Below are 16,764 nucleotides of genomic sequence, written 5' to 3'. Positions count from 1 at the left end.
ACTCAACAACAAAAACTTATTTTTTATTCATGAATTAAGCCTCATTATATAGAGGAGATACAACAATTTCCTATAACAGTCAGCAACTTGGGAATGCAACAACTTGAGAATTGAAATTCAAACTCTAAAGTTAGTGCAAGAGAGAGAAAACCACATAAATAAATGTTGTTTTGAGAATGGACGAAAATCTCTCTTTTATTCTTGGTTTTGGGCTGAATCCACTTTTTTGGGTTTCTCTGATGGACCAAGATTCTAGAGCAATTTGATTTGTAGCTTAATTCAATCTGGTCTGGTCAGAATCCTCCTTTGAATGGGTGTATGTCTGAATTCGCGTAAGCTGGAGATCACCTATTTTGTAAATTGCGTAACTCCTTCATCTGAACTATGTTTGATCTGATTCTTCTTCGAGAAGTTTCGTAATTGAGCTGAGCACATTCTCCAACTGGTTTCATGCACAAATTCTTCGTGGTTAAGCAGATAAGCATCAAACAATGAGCACTTGTCCTGACGCTTCCCATTATCATATCATAATAATGGAATAATAGACCAAGCTTAGAGTGTTGCTCTGATACCACTTGATATGATCCTCCCAAGGAATCGACGCTCTAAGGTTGGTAGACTGATAATCCTAGATCTCTGAAGGCTCGCGGAGCTGGATGATAAGGCGTGAGATAAACTCGAAAATCCTTATGCCCCAAACTCTCTTAAAACAAACCAAACAAAGCAAGGCGGTGGAACTTTAGATAGAAGCGTCGCGGAGACAGATGACAAGGCGTGAGACGAATCCCAAAAATCCTTGTGCCCTAGACTCTCTTATAACGACTCTTCAATCCTCAGCTAGCGAATGGCAACGTCAAGTGCTGTGGAATCACTTGATATACCGAAAACTCTTTGATGTAACCCACCAAGGAGAAAGAACAAGTTCCAAAGGAACAAAGGAGTTTACCACTCTCAAATAAAAGATAAAAGATTTCTTGATTGTTTGATGCGTATCTACTCAACCACTAATAATTTGTTCCTGAAACCAGTTGGAGAATGTGCTTAGCTCAATTACAAAACTCCTCGAAGAAGAATCAGATCAAACAGAGTTCAGATAAAGGAGTTACGCAATTTACAAAACAGGTGATCTCCAGTTTACGCGAATTCAGACATACACTCATTCAAAGGAGGATTCTGACCAGACCAATTTGAATTAAGCTACAAACCAAATTTCTCTAGAATCTTGGTCCATCAGAGAAGCCCAACAAAGTGGATTCAACCCAAAATCAAGAAGAAAAGAGAGATTTTCGTTCATTCTCAAAACAGCATTTATTTATGTGGTTTTCTCTCTCTTGCACTAACTTTAGAGTTTGAATTTCAATTCTCAAGTTGATGCATTCCCAAGTTGCTGACTGTTATAGGAAATTGTTGTATCTCCTCTATATAATGAGGCTTAATTCATGAATAAAAAATAAGTTTTTGTTGTTGAGTAAAAATCAGAGAAGTTTCTCGCTTTCAAGATGTGATATCTTGTAATTTTTGGAACTCCATGTTCATGGTGCGTCATATCTATGTTCATGGTTGGTTCAGACTTATCATAGATCCTTTCTCAAATCTTTGTGGCGTCTCTCGATCCATCTCTCTATCCATTCCTTGTTGGTGTGTCATATCCAACAAGTTGTCGATCCCTTTTGGTGTGTAATATCCAAAAAATCGATCCACCAGTATATCAAGAGTCTTCCGCAGCTCTTGTGCGACCATTCGCTCCACATCCTTTGATCCTTTAGACTTCACAGTCTCTTGGATACAAAGTTTATCCCTTTCACCACCTTAGAGTGTCCACTCCTTCGGAGAATCATATCACCGACCAATAATCTCTCTTATGAAGCTTACTTTATTAAGAAGTTTCAAAATTGCAATACTAATTGTTTTCCTTGGAGAAACAGTTTAGGTCTCCACCCTACAAACTTTATATGTCATAAGTGAAATTGACACACTTATAGATTTACATGACTACATATATAGACCCTTCAACTATTCGTAAGTAAAATGTTTGTACAAGCGTTTCTTTAGAAAATTCGAGAGCCAAAGTCGATTTTTTTTTACGCTTTATCTATCTTTTTAAGTTCTTATATATAAAAAATAAGAAATTAGCCATTATGAAATTCTCATATTAAGCTTAGTCTATACCAAAAATAAATAAGGGTACTATAGCTTGCTTAGCTGTCTCGGCGATGTGTATCATATATACATAGCAAACAAAAGTACAAGTACATGGAGTCATCACATGCTATAATAAATCCATGGAGTCCAATGATACGATGGTGGACTAATGATCTTCGCCCCAGTTCAGTATTATACAAGCTTAGGAATTGTAGGAATCTTATTCTAAGACTATATGATATATAAATAGCACAGATCATGGTTATAGCATGAGAGTTTAGGTAGCTATAAAGCGAGAGAAAATCATTCTTAATTTATATTATACTAAAAGTAGACTCGCGCATCGCGCGAGATAACTTTATAATAATTTTAACATATCTTAAATTTATTAAAATATTTAAAATTTTGTTTTTTTGTGTTTTGATAAATTATCTTATGTTTGTTTTTTTGTTTTGTTTTTAAATAAGTATTCTCAGTAACTTAAAAATGACTGACTATTGATAAATAAAGCATTAAACTGAAAATTTTTGTTAATATGAAAGACTACTTAAAAATATTTAATCTATAGCCCATAATAATATAATATATAGAGCTTTTCATGTTTTGATGCACAATCAAGACGTACAAACATTTTTCACGTTGGAAAAAAACATTGATTATATAAAAAATAAAATGCGGCTGAGCATGGACATTATGTGTTAGTTTGTCCGTTTTTAACATAATCTATAAAACATCAATATCTTCTAAAACCAGATATCTCCAAGAAGGACGAGACAGTAGCTTGAATTTTTCGAATAACCTCTTCTTGAGCCGAAACTCATGTTTTTCCTTTATTCTCTGTGTAATTAATTTCATTAATTAGATAACTAAAGCTAGCATAAATAATTTTAATATTTATATATTACCAGCATGCTTCACACATGCTTAAAACTTTTATTATTATAATTTGAATGTTTTAGCAATAAAATATTTTAATCTTAATGAATTATACAAATGACTTCAAATGCATTTGTGTTCAAGTGGAATTCTTTTTGTTTCTTAGTTAATTGCATTTGGAAAAGAAAGTATATTGTTAGATACTTCTATATTTTTATCACGTACTTTATATCTATTGAACATACTAAATGCAAACTGAATTTTAGTTTAGAATTGAATATAAAAATGTTATTAATATATATTGATATATTATTATATCAAATAAAACTTGTTTTTTTATGTTATATTTTTCTGTCAAAACCTTTCTCATCAGAAGTTATAACCTATAAATAAAATAAAGGACTATGGAAATGGTTATCGGAAACAAAGTTAATAAATACATACAAACACAGTTGTAACAAATGTAGCATGGGTAATAAGTAGCATAAATATTGTGATTAAGATATAAAATCTATTAGGGTTTATGAATTATGATTAAAAAATAAAAAAATTATATTAAAAATTTATCAAACGGATCAAAAGAAAAACAAATTACAACATTGATATACAAAATAGGCATTCGAAACAACATTTAACAACATTTACAAGTGAGAATGTGTTATGTGCCTAATACCTTCTTCATCTAACTCTTTCTAATAAATAACCACATTTCACGTGTTCACTTCTATATATGCTCCAAAATTTTGACTCAATTTATTTATTTTAAAACCTACAAAGGTCACATAAAGAAAAAGGTTAAATATTACAAAATTTAGAAAATTATGTGAGAGGTAGAGTATGATTTGTGATGAAGACTTTGTCTAGCTATTTATAGATAAATTTGTAGTAGTATGGGAGGTTTTTCAGTTTTTTTGGTCAAACATCACGAGAGTTATGGTTACATTTCGAATAATAAATATACCATAGGTTTTGTATGTGTTTTTTTTTTTTTGTAAAACACTAATTGTATTTTAATTAATACATTAAAGTATATTCATATGATGAAAGATTTGTTTTCCAATTTTTTTCAAACATCATGGGAGTTACATTTTAAAGAATTAATATGCAAACAAATTGTGTTAATGATTACTATTACAAAATATAAAATATCATATTGTTTTATATCTTGAAATTATTTTAGAATAAATTGATTTGATCTTTTGGCTTGACACAAAAACTGTGAAACAAATATTATATTTCTTTTGTCAACATTAGTAAAGCATTTAAATAACCATCATATTATATTTTCTCAAAATTATGATATTAATATTTAAATCTTTAATTATCGGAAATTTAATTTGTCAAAATTTATGATATTAATATTTAATTCTTTCTTATTTGCAAAATTATAATGTTATGGTAATTATATAAAATATTGATAAATGATACCTTTGCAAAATTATAATGTTATATTAATTATATAAAATATTGATAAATAATATCTATATATAATTACTAAAAGGACATTGCATAAATGTCAATATATTTTTCAATATAGAAATATCATTTAAATTTAGTGAATATGAAAAATAATGTATATACTCTTAAGAAAAATAAATTGAAAAAAAATTAATAAATGAGAAGTGAGGACAGGTGTCGAATATATACGCTGTCAAATGTCGTCGTGTTATGCAAAGTTAGGAGAAAACCTTCTCATATTATATAAAATATTTTCCTGAAACAGGACATGTGTAACTATATGTCTATAATAAATAGAATTGTAGGGTTTGTGTTTCTTAGCTGAACAGCAGACCATAGTTCTGCACTTCTATTACACGGTCTTATATAAAAATGAGTGAATCAGTAAGAAAAAGATATTGGTAAATATTATGTGCGTGTCTTCTCTGTGTCACATAATACCATAGATCTATCAGACATCAACCCATGTGAATGTGATTGCAAAAGACGCTAAGCGAGGCTCACACGGTTGAGTAATGGGGCTTGACTGATACAAAATTTAGAACTAAATGGGCCTCAGTATATAATCTGGAACATTTCTTAGGCCATCATTAACGACAGAACTATTGGTATGTTCTTAGCCCAATTCTATTAATAAAAAAGGAATAGTGGTTTTAGATCAATAATTTTGGTCTTGAGATAGAACTGATCTAAAGCCCAGTTCTCCTTTCTTTCCTTTATTCTGATTGGTCGAGACATTTTGGAGAGAAAGAAAAATATTCATTTCTCTCATCTTTCTTCGAAATCGAGTATAGGGTTTGTCTTTCTCTCCAAAACGGCAAAAGCTTCGTTCTCGCCATATTCACCGCCGAAGGTTTGTTTTCCGGCAATTGAAACACCAAAATCGAGAGCTCTTCCATCTAGCAGTCGATTTTTATTCATTAAATAAGATGTTTATCTGCTATAATTAATTAAGTAATATGTTTGTTTGTTTTTTTACATTTTATTTACAAGTTTATAAGTAAGCAATTTAAATGTTATTTTATAAGTTTTTATAATTTGTAAAATGTTTATGAATATTATATTATTAAATCTTATGATCTTAAACATGTTCTCCTAATAACTAGCTTTTTAACAAAAGATCTTAACTACTGATCTTACATTATTTCACTATATCTTTATTCTAAGAACACCATAATTAGTTCTCTCATTTTTTTTACCTATGATCTTAACAACTGATCTAACATTATTTTTACTATATATTTAATCTAAGAACACAAAAAAAAGTTCTTCCATTAATGATGCCCTTATAGGTTCGAATTGAGGGAACATCTGTTTTTTTTATCACATATCCAATCAGTATCCCATTGAAATAGAGGCTCTAAAGTCTAAAAACCTTTTATCATTTTTATAGATAATCTACAACAACGAGATGCAGCCTATAGACTTATTCCCTAGTATACATAAGAAGTTCATAACCTATAATTGGAAAACGACGTGATGACGACATGGGACGACGCACGATGCGAAGACAAATTAGTGATCACTTTCACGTATTAAATTTATTTTGTTCGTCAACGTGAATCTTTCATGCGTGATTGCGCTATAAACCCATAGTGCATAATGCAAAATTCTCTGCCAGACATACAACTTTTAAAAACTTATTTGACCAAATGGCAACCATCTCACACACCCCACTGGTTTTATCTAGCGGTTACCATAATGGTTTTATACGATACAGCAAAATCTCTGTAATGACATTATTGTTCCATATATCGAGTTGATTCACTTATATTATTGTTCGTTTAAAATATTTAAAGGCATTGATTGACATTAAAACTGAGATAAGCTCAAATATTTTGGAATTTAGGAAGGAACTGCAAAACTACGTAGAAATTAGAAACTAAACAATTATAGAACCATCACATTAACAACAAATCTTTGCGATATTTGCACTAACCGGTTGCTTCGTTGAAAGATACATCCCAACTTCTTGACGGAAACATCACAATCACATCATATATTTTAAACAAATCTGTTAATAAAATATTCATTAGTTATGCCGTCAACATAAAAAACCAAAAACATATTCATGTATATGATGCATCATCTTTTAAATAGTGCCATGGTTCAAACTTCAAAGTCAACCTACCAACCCACAAACCGTTTGCAACCATTGAGCAACCTCAAATCACATTGTCTCTTTATGTTCCTAAAGTTTTGATGAGTTCATATCATATCCACTTACTTTGATCATACCTAATAAGAAAAAGAAATATATAGACAAGGTTATTGTTTTTTTTTTCATTGCATGGACCGACGAAAGTTTGGTCCTCATGAACACCAAAGGTATAATTAATCTCAACCGTTCAATCATCGGTGGTCATGATGATCATGGCTCCGTCCTCCAACTACTCCTCCTTTTTCTACTCCTATTCTCCAACCACGGGGGCTTTCAAATCGCCGCGGGTCAAGCCACTCCCGGCGGTTCAGACGTTACCGGGGACAGCTCTCGGTTTGACCCAACCATGGCAATACTCATGATCATCCTCGTCAGCATCTTCTTCTTTCTCGGGTTTTTCTCCGTCTACATCCGAAGATGTCTCGAGCGAGTCATGGGGATGGACTACGGAAACTCCGACGATGCCGCTAACTGGCTTACCCTGAACCGTCAACCGGCGCGTGGGCTGGACGCGTCGGTCATCGAGACGTTTCCTACTTTCCAATACTCAACCGTGAAGACGCTAAGGATCGGTAAAGAAGCGCTCGAGTGTCCTGTTTGCTTAAACGAGTTCGAAGACGATGAAACGCTACGTTTGATACCTAAATGCTGCCACGTGTTCCATCCTGGTTGCATTGACGCTTGGCTCCGCTCTCACGCTACGTGTCCTCTCTGCCGCGCTGATCTTATTCCCGTACCGGGCGAATCTATAATTCAGATACCCGATTTAACCAACGATCCTGCCGGTTCTGATCCGACCGGTGATCGGATTAGAGTTTTGGGTTCACCAGACGCGCGGTTGCTTGATTCAGTGGCGTTGACCTGTAACCAGAGCATGCCACGTAGGTCAATGTCTACCGGATGGAGTTTAGCCGGAATATTTACCAATCCTGATTGGACCGGTCAACATTTGCAAAATCTCGACCGGTTCACACTTAAATTACCGCAAGATATTCACAACAAGATACTGCATCCCAGCCTTTCAAAAGGCCACGCGGCGTTACCGCAGGTAATGAGTTCAGCGAGAGGCTACAGAACCGGAAGCTTAGGAAGCGAGCGAAACTATTTCTATGAACGGTTCGACCACCAAGATGGCCGGTTAGACCGTAGACCATTCTCGATAACTCCTCCGTACCGGACAGGCTCGATCAATAATAGCACGTCTCCTCCAGACGGCAGTAGCGACCAGGTGCGTGCTGGTTCACCCAAAAGTTTGCTTCTAGCGATGAAATCACCGTTCGATCGGTTGTTTCTTGGAAAGAACAACAACAACAACAACGTTGGTGAACGTTCGTCGGATCACCTTCGTTCCGGCGATGCTACTCCGTCACATACTGTGTAAATTGGTTATTAAGAACGTCTCTTGTACATAATTTTTGTTTTTTTCTGCATTCTTCGTTTTCGGTTTTTCAAACGTTACGTTACGGAACAATCGAGCATACGAGGTCCAGTTCTGTTTTTTTTTTCTTTCCCAATTTCATTAGGGTTTAATATGATATTTTATGAAATGTTGGGGTTAAATTGTAATAAACTATTTATACGGAAAACGTATTGAAATTATGTAAAAGTCTTGATCAAAGTATACAATAAGCGTTTGCAAAATTGTGTGTCTGATGAGAGTGATGACGATTATGTACAATATCGCCAAAGCTACCTTACGAAACAGGAACTCAAGCTTCGCTTCGCTACTCTACTCTCTCCAGGCTCGTTCTATCTCCAGGTGAATCAAAAAAAAATTCAACCTTTGTTCTCGAATCTTAACGGCTTCACTATGAATTTGTAGATCTATTACATCAATTTGGATGTTTTGTGATGTTGGTTCAGGCAAAGTAAGCCCGAGAGAATGGTTGAGACAAATGAGATGAATGTAACTCGTGTTCTATGTTGCGGTCCTTATTTTCCTGATGCCTGCAATTTCACCAGAGAATATTTGCAACCTTACCCTTTTGTTCAGGTTTGAACTATTTTGATTTCTTTCTAAAGTCTACCAATTAGTAAAGTTGAAAACTTTAACTTTACTCTCCTAGACTAGTTTATTGTTGTGTAGGTGCTACTGTTTAAGATTTGGTTTTTTAAACTGTGTAAATTAAGCTCCTTTATACTGTGTAGGACCGTGTGTAAGAATCCTTTGTTGGTGTTATTGTAGTGAAAGTTCTTATTTTGAGATGGTTGTTGTTTATTTTTTTGATGCTTTGGTTTGGTTCATATAGGTCGATATTGTCCATTACCGTGATGTCCCGGAGGTTATAAAGAAGTATCATATATGTGTGGCAATGACGATGAAAATGGATTCATATATTATATCTCGAGCGAGCAAGATGAAGCTTATTATGCAGTATGGTGTTGGTCTTGATGGTATCTGTCTCTGTTTTCTTATGCATTATTAATACATGATTAAGCTCAAGTATTATACCTCATAGACGGACCGTTTATTTACATTTTTTTCATGTAATTTACTTCTGGCAGGTGTTGACATTGATGCTGCAACTAAACATGGGATTAAGGTGGCTAGAATTCCCAGTGAGGGTACTGGAAATGCAGCATCTTGTTCTGAAATGGCTATATATCTTATGCTGGGCCTTCTGAAGAAACAGGTGGCTTATTTATTTGATTTGCCTCTGTATGGTTTCCATTAGTATATCTCTTAATTCCCCAAGTGTTAGTTCTGATATTGCTTTCTTAGTTATAATTCATTCGTACGGTATGCTATTTTATTGCAGAACGAAATGCAAGTATCTCTGAGAAGCAGACTACTTGGAGAACCAACCGGTGACACGCTTCTCGGTAAAACAGTGAGTCTCAGTGTGTCAGTGTCTTAAATATGCATTCGGTATCTTTGGTATGTATCCCTTCAAAAAAGGTTTTCTTCTTTGTTTCTATTATTCAGGTTTTTATCTTAGGATATGGAAACATTGGAATAGAGCTGGCTAAACGGTTGAAGCCATTTGGGTCGAGAGTAATAGCCACGAAAAGAAGCTGGCCTGCTTCTATCACTGACTCAGACTGTATGGGCTCTCTGTTAACTCCTCTGTTTGCCTTGACAACCCCATCCTGAGGTCTAGTAATTTGTTAACTTGTATCTTCAGCCACTCTTCTTGATGAGAAAGGTAGTCATGAAGACATTTATACATTCGCGGGCAAAGCTGATATAGTTGTTGTTTGTTTGAGGCTCAACAAAGAAACGGTAAGCATCTCCTTCATTATAAACTTGTCAAGTACATGAATATATTATATATGCAAGAGCTGTTTTGGTGCTGAAAACATCTTGAAATTATTATATATATTGACTATAGTTTCTAAATGATGATCTTATAACTCTCAGGCGGAGGTCGTAAACAAGAAGTTCATATGTTCAATGAAAAAGGTGATTACCCGGGGCTATCCAATACGAAAAGAAACGAGTTTGATTAGATTGTGATGACTGATGACTGTTGATATCTCTTTTGATGTGTCAGGGTGCTTTTCTTGTAAATATTGCCCGAGGTGGTCTGATCAACTATGAATCAGCTTACCAGAATCTGGAGTCCGGTCATCTAGGAGGCCTTGGAACTGACGTGGCATGGTCTGAGCCATTTGATCCAAACGATCCCATCTTGAAGTTTAAAAACGTTATTATAACACCTCACGTCGCTGGGGTTACCGAATATTCATATAGGTCGATGGCCAAGGTAAACTATCCAAGAAAGATCCACTCCTTTTGATACGTCATTTGGTTTGGATATGGATTCTAAACTCTTACTGTTTGTAAAATATAGATTGTGGGAGACCTCGCTCTTCAGTTGCATGAAGGGCTTCCTCTCACTGGAATCGAAATCGTCAATTGATGAGTTTGCAAATTCGTCATAATGTGAATTAACTATATAGTTTATTATGTTTACTGAAGAACTTAATCCATGTCTCTTTATGATAACTCTTAGACATTTCACTGCAAATTTATAAATATGAAAAAACTAGTCTCTCGAGTTTTAAACAAACCCATACTCTTGTGAACAGGTAACCAACTTAACCCGTCTATTATAACTAATTTAACTAACCTATACTGTAATCTTCCCTGTTCTGTCAAGAGAATTGGAAACGCAGGGATCAGCATCATCAAGCTTTCTCACAACCTCTCTCATGCTCGGTCTGAGATTCGGGAGCTTTGTAGTGCAGAGGAGACCCATCTTCAGAACTCTAATCATGCTTTCTTCTACGTAAGACGACAAAACTTGCTTGTCCAAGACGTTTCGGAGGTTCCTCCGATCTTGTTGAATCTGTGAGTAGACATAGTCAACAATGTCTTTCCCCTCTCCAAACTTATCTTCCATCGGCCGAAGACCGGTAACTAGCTCTAGAAGAACCACACCGAAGCTGTATACGTCACTCTTCTCCGTCGCCTTGAAGGAGTAAGCCAACTCTACAGTCATCACATCACATCACAACAAAAAAGAATCAGTTCCAGTTATCATCATGTGAGGCAAAGTTGAAAGAAAGGCAAAACTCACCGGGAGCCATATAGCCATGAGTTCCAGCAACACAGCTCCATTCGTATCCCTTGTCTGCAACTTTAGCAACTCCAAAGTCTGCAATTTTCGACTCGTAGTCTCCATCAAGCAAGATGTTGCTCGACTTAATATCTCTGTGAATGATCGGTGGACAACAATCATGATGCAAATACGTGATTCCTTTAGCCGCACCCACTGCGATTTTGTATCTGTTTATTGACAAAGAAGAGGCAAAACAGTTATAGATGATCCATAACTTGAACCATTTGAAATGGTTAGAGAACAAAACATTTACCTCTTGTACCAATCCAGTTCCGGCAATCCACCTTTGATAGTCTGACGAAGAGCATGATACAAGTTCCCATTCTCCATAAACTCAAACACCAAATAGCTAGAACCTCTTCCAACTAGACAAGCGTAGAGCTTCAACACGTTTCTATGTCTGATCTTCCCAAGAATCTCCATTTCCGCAACAGAGACCTCTGTTCCATCAACTTGTTCATCTCCTCCTCTCCGCAACCACTTAACCGCCACTGTCCCGCGACCCTTTTTCAAATCAACACGGTACACTTTTCCCGCGCTTCCAGCTCCAATCACATGATCTTCATCCAACCTACATATCTCCTCAGCATCAAGCTCCATCTGATGGAAAGACGCGATCTTCCATTTCGCATCCGCCTTGCTAACATCTCCGTTTTCTGATTCAAGCTCACGTATCTTCGCCACTCTGTAACGCAACGCTAACAAACCAGTCACAAGCACTACCACAACAATCGCTAGAGACAAGAACAAGAGTGTTCCGTCCAGTGAACCATTCCTCCGTACATGTTGGTAGCCACTGCAAACACTAAGCCCCAAGTTCTGACTTGTTTTGGTGCTTTGGCTATCAACACAGAGCTTCTCGTTATTAGTGAACGCGGTGGATCCTCCCACCGCTAAAAGATCCGGTGGTATTCTTCCTGAAAGTTGATTTTTAGACAAATCGATGAAACTCAGCTTCAACTTCACAAGACTCGCCGGTATCTCACCCGTTAGCCTGTTCCCTGAGAAGTCCAACGAGTTTAAAGAAGCAACCTGAGATAAACTATTCGGTATCTCTCCAGTCAACAAGTTCTTGGCAAGATTCAGATCAACAAGTTTGACACAACGCGTCAACCCAAGAGGGATAGATCCTGTTAACGAATTGTTTTCAAGATGAAGAGATGACAACTCTTTCAACTCCCCCACTTCTGTCGGAATGTCCCCGGAAAAGTTGTTGTCGCTCAGATAAATCCTCTCTATATTGATCAGTTTACCAAGTTCACGAGGAATCTTGCCGGAGAATCTATTGTTCTGCAAAATGAGCTGGCTCAGTTCCGTTGAACGTCCGATCACCGGAGAAATCTCTCCCGTGAGTTCGTTATCGCTGAGATCAATCATCTTAGCAAGTGGTAGATCCCAAAACCCTTCAACAACATGACCGCTTAGACGATTCTTGTTAATCCTTAGTCTCAAGAGAGACTTACACTCGGCGTATGATCTCGGAATCTCGCCGGAGAAATCGTTCTGCAAGGCGAGCAAGAATAGTAGTTTCTTGTTTTGGCATAAGAATCTTGGAAACGGACCTGTGAACAAGTTCTCGGATATATCAACCGTGTCCAACGGCGAGAACTTGCCGATATTAACAGGGAAGTCACCGGAGAAGTTGTTTCTGTAAATGGAAAGAGAAGTGAGGTGAAGAAGGTCGCCGAAACCAGGAGGGAACTCGCCGGTAAATTTGTTTTCATGGCAGTGGAAAACTCTGAGCTCTTTCAAGATTCCGAGTTCTTGAGGTAAAGAACCGTTTAGCTGATTAGAAGAAACATCGAACTCGCGTAAACGAGTCAAGTTCCTTATCTCCGGAGGGATTTCACCGGTTAATCTGTTGTTGAACAGCTCGATCTTTGTGAGGTTTACTAATCTTGTGATCAAGACTGGGAAATCACCGGAAACTGCGTTGTTGGCGATGTCGAAAGTGTCGAGACCGTTGAGATCAAAGATGGAGTTTGGAATCTGTCCTGTCAAGTTGGAGCGAGCTAAGAAGAGCCAAGTGAGTTTCTTTAAACGTCCAAGACTCTCTGGAATCGTACCTTCGTAGTAGTGGTTGTTGCCGAGACCGAGAGATACCAACTGAGTCATATTCCCAATCCAGCTTTGGAACTCTCCGGTGAGAAAGTTCCCGGAGATGTCGAGAATCTCTAAGGTTTTTAGAGGAGAAAGGTTTGGGATTGTTCCGGAGAGCCGGTTTGAGGTGAGATTGAGGACTTTGAGGTTTGTGCAGTTGGTTATCTCCGGCGGGATTGTTCCGGAGATGAAGTTGGATGGAAGTGATAACGTAGTTAGCTTTGTGAGAGCTGAGATTGATGGAGAAATGGTTCCCGAGAGGTTTGCGTTGGCTAGAGATATACCGGTGACTTCGCCGGAGATCGGATCGCATGTGACGCCGCGAAAAACGCAAGGGGAATCGGATGGTTTCCAAGATTGTAGAACGTTGTGAGGGTCGTCGAGGCGGTTTTTGAACCGGAACAGAGCTTGTTTCTCAACGGTCGATTCTACATTTGGCGGGAAAGTTGATAGGAGGAGTGTGACGACCACAATGGTCATCATGCCTCGTCGGAGGTCCGGTCTTTTTGACATTTTACGGTGACTTCCAAGGCCAAGGCTCAAGTCGCAGCTTAGGCCTTCATCATGGTTGATGGACTGTAATCACTCACCTACATTAGAAAAATATATGAAAAATCAACAAACCTTACATATTTCTCTTGATAGTATCATCCACTCAGGGACTCACTTTAAAAATAGATTAAAAAATAACAGTGGGATACAGACAATTTAATAGGAAAATATATCAATGTCTATGTGGGATGGTAATTGTATTATATTGATTTTGCCAATTGTGTTTGTGTGTATTTTTTATATTCCGTACATGCATATATGAATTATTAATTATTATTATGCGATATTAATGATGATTTTGTAAAAAAATGGGGTCACATGATTCTTTCATAATTTTCTATAATTAATAAATAAATTTTGTAATATTTATAGATTAGGTATAAAACAATCATTTCTATCTCAAAAAACTGATTGGTTATACAAGGAATATATAATTATATGTAAATGGACAGATTAGGTACTAAAACATACACAAACTCCATAAGTGAGCTTTGAAGGTACTCATTATAGTGCAGAAAGTTATTTTTATTTTTCTGTTATATGACTAATTAAACAATTTGGTTTGAAAGCAAATGATCTATCTTTCACTCTCTCCTTCTAAAATCTGTGAATAGAAGAAACTTAAAAAGCATTGAACTTTTACTGAAAAAAAAATAAATAAATAAAGAAGAACCCAACATTGAGTATAGATTAAGGATTAATGATTAAAAGTAATTATGTTATTAGTACAACTACTAACTTATACATTTGAAAGTTTGAAATTCATAGTAACTTTTTTCACAGAATCTATCCTTTAAAGAAAACAAAAATTGTGAGGCATAAAGATTCAAAACATAAAACCAAGACAAAAGCAACAAATTAAACAAAAGATTAATGAAGATATGTACCTAATAAAAGTGGAAAACAATCCAGAGTCTCTCAGGTTATGATGAAGGCAAATTTGTGAGGGGATTCAAAGAAACAGAATCCAAAACAGGGATGAAAAGATTTTGATTTGTTTCCAGAGACCTTTTTGTTGTGATTTTCTTGGACCACTTTCTAGGAAAAGATCTCTAGGTAACAACAAAAAGCACAAGAAGTTTTGATCTCGAGGGGATTGCTTCGATTATCAACTGATGTGTACGTAGATAACTTGAATGAGGAATAATAAACTAAAAATCACTTTTGTTTCTCTCAAAAGAACAATTACAGAGAAAGATGTCTCCAAGAAATTACGAGAGAAAGAGAGAGAGAGACTGATCAGAGAAGATGGAGAGAAGAAGAGAGAGGAAGAGACAAGAGAGGAGTTGTCGTTGAGACTTGGAGCCAAAAAGGTTTCATCATTTATCTAATCGACTACTCTCCTTCTCTCACCATACAATTCATGTTTCGTGAATATTATTAATAAATGTTTTAAAAGTTTAATAAAAAAAAATCATCTGACTAATACTGATTTTGACATATGTTGTGATGATCTTTCTTAATTGTCCGATTCTATAGTTAGTTAGTACAAAAGAAAACCCAACGGTGCATATAGTTTAATTTTTATATCAAACAACAGAGATTGACCTTTTTTTAAGAAAAACAAAAAAAAAAAGCAAAATAGTTTCATCGATGTAAAAATATAATAAGTGGAGACTTATTGTAATAAACTTTATTCGTCGTCTGGAAAATATTCTTATATAGTTTGTGTTTTTGTGATAACGATTAATAATCCTATTTGGAATTAGTAACAACAACTACTAGTAGTATATTTCCAAAAAGTATAATACGTGAAACATTTACATTCATATTGTAGTTCCTACTGCTACTAATGGTAACAAGAAACTATGGCAGTAGTTGAAAACTTGTAGAAACCAAAAATGAAGCTTATTAGAGCTATAATGAAGAACGAATCGAATTGATCCATATATAATATATTGTTAGGCAGATAAAAAGAACCATTTGGTTGGTTTCTTATATATGTACTGTTAATATTCCATTATAGCCTGGCAAAAAAGATTAAAGAACCTAAGAAATAAAAGGGAAATGAAATTGTTGTTGCGTGGATTACCCTTTTAAGTGAAGTTTGATAAGAATCGTCTAACCGCATCAATATCCTTTTCTTTCTATATTCCTCGATCTCTCTCTAATAATTGGTATCCTCTTTGATCTGAATCAATTCTAAATTATCTCCAATTTTCTATCACACAATTTAGTTTATTATGAAAACTAATCATTGGTTATTCTCTTTCTTATAGATATCGAAGAATGCCTATGACATAGTTTAACAAAAGTTACAACTTAATTAAATGATTTAACTAACTAGGAAAAATAGATTACGATTAGGAAAATAGTATATATAAAACAAAAATATAAAAATATTCGATGAAATCTTTCTTAGCAATACAAAAATAATATATGGTAATATTACTATCCATATTATCGTTTTCCTTATGTAATTTTGTTTTCATGATTACTCTATTGGATTATTCAAGCGTACACACCTGATCGAAGTTACCAATTATAGTAATAGTCCTTTAGAGAGTTATTATTTATCATACATGATATTTTTATATATTTTTACGACAATATGATATTTCTTATTTTATCGAAAAAGATCTAAGATAACTATTTCAAAGTGAGACAATCCACGAGAAAGAAATCAGAGAAAATAAAAATTTATATTAAAAAAAAAAGACAATAATTGTAGGAGAAACACTAAAAAGAACCTCTCCCCATACTATTTGGCCAAAATCAATAATGGTACTAGTATATTTGATAATCAATAATAATTTTGTTTACGTAAATGATTTTTAATGAAACACTAATGTATATAAAACGTTGCATTATATTTATAGAGTCCAATGTATGAAATTTGATAGTTTTCAGTGTTTTTGCTCTATACATAACACATCAGTATTTTTGCTCTATACTTACAGTACTTTCTAG

At 35.2% G+C, this 16,764-nt stretch overlaps 2 protein-coding genes and 1 pseudogene across 4 annotated transcripts; 2 read left to right on the top strand and 1 right to left on the bottom strand.

Annotated features, from left to right (window-relative positions):
- The first annotated feature begins 6,791 nt into the window (after window positions 1-6,791).
- On the top strand, window positions 6,792-8,278 carry LOC104700933 (RING-H2 finger protein ATL11 pseudogene; annotated as a pseudogene). The gene has a single exon (XR_015561865.1). The product of XR_015561865.1 is annotated as an RING-H2 finger protein ATL11 pseudogene (transcript).
- Window positions 8,238-10,650, top strand: LOC147941181 (uncharacterized). 2 transcript variants are annotated; one of them, XR_015561864.1, is made up of 10 exons: window positions 8,238-8,396; window positions 8,501-8,630; window positions 8,887-9,031; window positions 9,143-9,270; window positions 9,397-9,460; window positions 9,564-9,681; window positions 9,763-9,860; window positions 9,999-10,040; window positions 10,132-10,344; window positions 10,432-10,650. XR_015561864.1 is itself a non-coding variant. In XM_087458188.1 (10 exons), the coding sequence occupies exons 1-10, from the start codon at window positions 8,290-8,292 to the stop codon at window positions 10,498-10,500; spliced, it is 1,122 nt and encodes a 373-aa protein (XP_087314314.1). In that variant the 5' UTR covers window positions 8,263-8,289; the 3' UTR covers window positions 10,501-10,650. The 2 variants fall into 2 exon arrangements, 1 of the variants encoding a protein (XP_087314314.1); XM_087458188.1 differs by having other exon boundaries at window positions 8,263-8,396; window positions 9,397-9,468.
- LOC147941180 (receptor protein-tyrosine kinase CEPR2-like) lies at window positions 10,520-15,761 on the bottom strand. Its single transcript, XM_087458187.1, has 4 exons — window positions 14,742-15,761; window positions 11,456-13,892; window positions 11,161-11,369; window positions 10,520-11,072 (listed from the first exon to the last, which is right to left on the bottom strand). The coding sequence occupies exons 2-4, from the start codon at window positions 13,813-13,815 to the stop codon at window positions 10,711-10,713; spliced, it is 2,931 nt and encodes a 976-aa protein (XP_087314313.1). The 5' UTR covers window positions 13,816-13,892; window positions 14,742-15,761; the 3' UTR covers window positions 10,520-10,710.
- Window positions 15,762-16,764: the final 1,003 nt, after the last annotated feature.

This window comes from Camelina sativa, chromosome 7, assembly GCF_030686135.1.
Source record: "Camelina sativa cultivar CO46 ecotype springtype chromosome 7, ASM3068613v1".
In the NCBI taxonomy this organism is placed as follows: Eukaryota; Viridiplantae; Streptophyta; class Magnoliopsida; order Brassicales; family Brassicaceae; genus Camelina; species Camelina sativa.
Note: the sequence above shows the minus strand (reverse complement) of the source record. Positions and strands in the feature narration are given on the sequence as shown.